Below are 6,147 nucleotides of genomic sequence, written 5' to 3' on the forward strand. Positions count from 1 at the left end.
CGAGACCCACCTGGGAAGCGAGACCTCATCTCTACAATAAATCAAAAAATCAGCTGGGCGTGGTAGCACATGCCTGTAATTCTGGCTACTTGGAAGGCTGAGGCAGAAGGATCGCCAGAGCCCAGCAGGTTGAGGAGCGGCCACTGCACTCCAGTCTGGGCGACAGAGTGAAACTCCAACTCAAAAAAAAAAAATAAAGTGTATAAACTTATGCTATAAACAAAATACTTAATTATTGGGTTTTACTTTCAGAAACAATTTAGCACCTTTGGTCAAATTAGCAATTGCACATACCCTAATCTTTACATTATTGAAAAGAAAGAACAATTAAAAGACTTAGTCCCACTGCAGAGGAAAACAGAAGAGTAATGTAGCTTACAGTGAGGCTAGTTACATACAGATCTACCTCATTCTTCATGCCACAATATGGATACAGCATAGTTTGACCATTTCCCTACTCATTTTTCCCCGTTTTACGTGGGGATGGTAAACAAAGATTCTTTTTTTGTTTTTTGAGTTGGAGTCTCATTCTTTTTTTTTTTTTTGAGTTGAAGTCTCACTCTGTCGCCCAGACTGGAGTGCAGTGGCCGCTCCTCAACCTGCTGGGCTCTGGCGATCCTTCTGCCTCAGCCTTCCAAGTAGCCAGAATTACAGGCATGTGCTACCACGCCCAGCTGATTTTTTGATTTATTGTAGAGATGAGGTCTCGCTTCCCAGGTGGGTCTCGAACCCGCAGGCTCAGGCAATCCACTCACCTCAGCCTCCCAAAGGCGCGGGATTACAGGCTGAGCCACCGAGCCCGGCTTGGAGTCTCATTCTTGACACCCAAGCTGGAGTGCAGTGGGACGCTCACGGTCACTGCAGTCTCGACCAGCAAGGCTTAGGCAATCCTTCCGCCTCAGCCTTTCATGTAGCTGGAATAGACGCATGCCACCACCACATCCAGTTAGCTTTTGTGATTTATTGTAGAGACAAGGTCTCACCAAGTTCCCAGGCTGGTCTCAAACCCCTCAGGCAATCCTCTTGCCTCAGCCTCCCAGAGTGCTGGGATTACAGGCTAAACCACCACACCCAGCCAACAAAGTAAGTTTTAAGAATATATCTAGAAGGGGAAAAAATGGACAGAGGCAGCAGCTCCTGGGGGAAGGTGGTCAGAGTCCACTGATAAATGAATGTTTGGTCACAGACTTCTGTCCTTACTGGGATAAAACAGAGTACTGACCACCCTGAAGTCACCCAATCCGTGCTAAGGGCAAGTTTATAGTGGTCATCCCAGTATTGCAAGATAGTTTTATACCAAAGCCACCCAGACACACCTTTGCAGAAACTTCCGCACTGATCTCCTCCTGTGTTTCCGCCAGCCGTTTCTTGGCAAGCTCAGTTCTCCGATCACACTCTGCAATAAAGGACTCCAAATGATCCATTGCCTAGCACAGGAAAAGCAGAGAGCTGTAATAAATTATGTGCACAGTCTTGGCACCCATTTGTTTGATAGGATATATACTCCAGGGTTGGTTTCTTAAAGCCTGTAGGTTCAATGGGAAGACTTTAAACTAATCTAACACATTCATAATCACATTAAATCAAGGGGGATGTGCTAAACCAAACGACTGTTCAAAAGAATGGTCTTTTCATCTGATTTCCTTGTTTGTTTCCAGAATTTGTAAAAGAACCTCCAACCCTCAATGACATTACCAAGAAATGTTGAGGAAAACTAAAATACTTGGCCACAATAGAGTTCTCTGAGGGACAGAAAGCCCTGAACCAAGACTAGTGCTAGAGGCCCTCTTCTGGAGAGTGGGAGGGGCAGATGATGTACTCACTGGTCTTTGTGAGCCACGTAAATATTATTCCCTCATGTTCTGAGGGTAGAGTCCCCCCTTTCACCTCAAAAACAAAACAATAGAACAAACATTACTGAGAGCTGTGAATACATTTAGTTATTGCCTACTGTCTAACATAGTAGGAAAACTGATTATTATTTACCCAAAGTAAAGGAAAAGAAATCTAGATACCTAATTGCTTATCTAAGAGTTGGTGGGAAACAATAAGAAACAAATGAGTAAGACACTACATACTACTAGGCAAAGGCCAACGTAATTTCAGATAAACATACAAATAGGACATCACTTGTCCAACTATCAGTCTGTGACCAGTAATCAGAAACAATGAAGTTACACCATGCTAATGTTACGCTTTGCTAATGTCAGCATCATGCTGAATATAAAAACAAGTTTGTTCAGCAGTGATAACAAGCTTAGACAGTGTGATCTGACACCAAAAAAGAAAAGAAAATCTGAGGTGAAGATGAGAAGCCATATGAAAGTTAAGGCAACAGGCCAAGGGGTGATAATCTATGCAACCCCTCTAAAATGGACAGAAGAGAATAGGTCAGCTGGGAGAAAATGCTCCACAAAGATCAGTGCAACACTGGGATGAATCACAGGGACACTGGAAAAGGTTATGGTCTCCTCCAGAAATCTTTCTTTTTTCAAACACATGCATACTTGGGAGTAGACCAAGACAGGGAAGAAGCTCCGAGTCTCCTAGTATCAAGTATCCCAGAAAAGTAGAGAAAGGCTAAAGCATATCATTCAGAGGCTGACTCCCAGATATCACTCCACAACCTTGGAATTCAAGAATTTCCTCTTGCTACTCACCTAAATGTTCTTTGGTAAACACTTCACTATGCACAAATCAAAGAATCAGGAAAGCAAGGGATCTGGCATTTGTTTGCTTATACATACTTGCACACAGTGCTTCCTGGAAAAATGGAGAGCTGGCTGGAGCTCATCAGAACCAAACTGCCAGTGAGCTGATAAGGGCCTGTACTTTCTGTGCTCACTTGGGACACCAGCTCTTAACAGAACAGCCTCAGATGCCCCAGGCTCACCCATGCAGCACCTGTCTACTGTCTGTCCAGATGACACACCTGAGACAGACCCAGAGATTCACTAATCAGCTGTCAAATGGGGAGCAGATGTCTGACAATCCTGTCAATGCCTTTAGCAATCAAAGTAATTACCTTCATTTCAGGCAGAATCCAAATTGACAATGAACTCACATGTCTGACAACCTAAAAACTAAAGGGTAAACTTTACCACAGAGAACAAGCAGTCCATGAAAAGGTCTGTCGCCCAGGTTGGAGTGCTGTGGCACACTCATGGCCATTGCAGCCTTGGTCTGCTGGGTTCAGGTGCTCTTTCCGCCTCAGTCTTTTAAGTAGCTGGAGCTACAGGCACATGCCACCACGGCCGGCTAATTTTTTTGATTTACTGTAGAGATGAGGTCTCACCAAGTTTCCCAGGCTGGTCTCGAACCCATGAGCTCAGGCAATTCTCTCGCCTCGGTCTCCCAAAGTGCTGGGATTATAGGCATGAGCTACCATGTCTGGCCACGAAAAGGTCTTTTAACTGACATGTTCTTTAAAAGGAGACTCTGTTCTAATGTCTGCCCCTCCCCCAAAGTGTTTCTCAACTTCAGATTGGTTCCTACATTAAAGAGATTTACATGATAAAAAGACACTGGAGTCCAAAAATTCGGTCCTAATCACAATGTAACACTTACTAGAAAGTCATCCAACCTCTATAACCATTTCACAGGGTGATGTGATGAAACAAGAATTCCTAAAAGCACCTGAGCAAAGCACCAGCACAAAATCCTCAGTGACCTCACAGCATGGCCGAACCAGGCAGTTTTAGCAGACCTCATCAGTGCTGGAGGAGGCTATCGCTCCACATACAGGACTGTCTGGTGCTGTTCCCAACTCTGCCTGCCCAGCAGCAATGACACCAGCAGGCAATCGGTAAGCCTGAGAGAAGCTCATGCAGTCAGGCAACTGTCACTGCAGACAGGTACCCTTGTGCTGGACTGCATGCTCTACAAGCCTCAGAACTGCCACAGAGGGACTTAGGGTCTCTACTGCACAAATGATGATACTGAAGTACAGCTTCTAAGTTACTAAGTGAAAAAATCAGGACACAAGGGCCTGTGGCTTGGCTCCCAAGTCCCTGCACTTCATCCTTACAACTTTGAGGCTGTCATTGTCAGTTCAGTTTATAGATGCATAAAAGAGAGTAAAATAATTTGCCCAGGGTCACACAGGAATTCTAACTCAGGATATCTGACATAGAAAATTACAATTATTATCTGTAAGATAGAAAAAATAGGTATAATCAGAACAGGTTTCATTTGACATATTAAGGGCAGTCTGGAAATGAACTGATTATGTTGTTCTGAAAACCTGAAAAAACATCACAAAGCAAGACACTTTGGGGAAAAAGGTTAATCATATTTTGACTAAAATAAGAAGATAATTTCTTTACTCTTTCAACATGTGAACACTAAAGAAATGTAGTACTCTGTACCTTTTTCATAGGTTACGTTAACATGATTAATATTGCTGTTTGCCAGTTTACAAGTTGAGAAACTCAAATTTTATTTCTAAATTACCTAATAACAAATATAACACAACCTTTCCCAGAGATTTTCCGGATAAAACACTTGAAAGAAACCAAGGTCATGCCCTGGTATAGTCAGGCTAAGGCTATATTAGGCTAGAAGGAGCCAATGGTGAGGACTGGGAGACATAAAATGCATGAGTTCTGGATGGATCCCAGGTGGAAATGTGCAGAAATTTTACCCACCAAGCTGAGGGTCTAGGCAGGAAATGAAATCCTAAAATAAAATAAAAAAAACCTTAGATACCTCTCTGATTGGCAGACCCAAAAGTTTGGTAACATGCTCTGTTAGCTGAAACAAGTAAAAATAGGAATGCTCACAAACCGCTAGTGGGAGCATTCACCTCTCTGGAGAACACTGTTACTACCCAAATGACAACTGTATCTAACTTTCTAACCCAACAGTTCTACTTCTAGAAAACTTTCCTAAATATACTCAATACATACCAATGTATAATGAGCACCTTTGCCACACAATATCCATCAATGGGAAACTGGTCATATAACAGATATCCATTTTTTGAAATACTATTTAGTCACAAAAAAGAAGTAAGAAAATTCTTGAGACCAAGCGTGCTGATTCACACCTGCAACCCCAGCACTTTGGGAGGCTAAGGTGAGAGAACTGTTTGAGCCCAGGAGTTTGAGACCAGCCTGGGAACATAGCAAGACCTCCTCTCTACAAAAGAAATAAAAAAAATTAACCAGGCATGGTGGCACACACCTACAGTCCCATCTACTTGGGAGGATGGCCTAAGGCCAGAAGGTCCAGGCTGTGGTGAGCCATGATCATGCCACTGCACTCAGCCTGGGTGAACAGAGAGAGACTCCAACCCAAAACAACAACAACAAAAAAGAAAGAAAACTCTTTATGTACAACAGGAAATAAAATAATAGAAAGGTTAAAAGGGAGGGGCAGGCAAGGCACAGTGGCTCATGTCTATAATTCCAGCACTTTGGGAGGCTGAGGCAAGAGGATTGCCTGAGCTCAGGGGTTTGAGATCAACCTGGGCAACTTGGTGAGATCTGTCTTCTACATTAAATAAAAAAATAAGCCGGGCATTTTTTGAGCCAGGTAGTGGGCACCTATAGTTTCAGCTACTTGAAAGGCTGAGGCAGAAGGATCAGCTAGCTGTTATTACTGCACGCTAGCCTGGGGAACAGAGACTGACTCAAATTTTAAAAAAAGGGGGGGGAGGTATAGAATAGGTGTATAGTAGACTACCACTTGTATTTTTTAAAAAAGGTGGGGTTGCTTTGGGAGGCTGCAGCAAGGATTGGTGAGACTAGGAATTTGAGAGCAGCCTGGGCAACAGCAAGATCTTGTCTCCACAAAAAATTTAAAAATTAGCCAGGCATGGTGGTATACACTCGAAGTCCTAGCTACTCAGGGGACTTAGGCTGGAGGACTGTTCAGGAGGTCGAGGCTGTAGTAAGCTGCAATTATGCCATTGCACTCCATCCTGGGCAACAGAGTGAGACAACAACTCAAAAACAACAACAAAAAAAGAATACAGACATACTTTCCCCTCTGGTATCCACATAAACTCTAAAGGAAAGAGAAACTTAGCTGGATTACCTCTGGAGAAAATCAGGTAGTTGATAGTTAGATGGAGGTTTTCACAATACACCTTTTGTCTTTTAAACCGAGCCACATAATGTTATACTTTTTTTTTTTTTTTTTTTT

General features: G+C 43.1%; 1 protein-coding gene across 3 annotated transcripts in view; it reads right to left on the reverse strand.

The window, feature by feature from the left end:
- Window positions 1-6,147, reverse strand: part of LUC7L (LUC7 like) — a 31,975-nt gene that overhangs the window by 14,082 nt on the left and 11,746 nt on the right. For 2 of the 3 annotated variants that reach the window (XM_008054649.2, XM_008054650.1), the window contains exons 3-4: window positions 1,824-1,887; window positions 1,317-1,427 (exon numbers count right to left, since the gene is read on the reverse strand). In XM_008054649.2, coding sequence (XP_008052840.1) covers window positions 1,317-1,424 — 108 coding nt within the window. In that variant the 5' untranslated portion in view covers window positions 1,425-1,427; window positions 1,824-1,887. The remainder of the gene's footprint in view (window positions 1-1,316; window positions 1,428-1,823; window positions 1,888-6,147) is intronic. The other variant, XM_008054648.1, reaches the window with a different exon arrangement.

This window comes from Carlito syrichta, unplaced genomic scaffold, assembly GCF_000164805.1.
Source record: "Carlito syrichta isolate Samal-C Ts95f unplaced genomic scaffold, Tarsius_syrichta-2.0.1 Scaffold297336, whole genome shotgun sequence".
In the NCBI taxonomy this organism is placed as follows: Eukaryota; Metazoa; Chordata; class Mammalia; order Primates; family Tarsiidae; genus Carlito; species Carlito syrichta.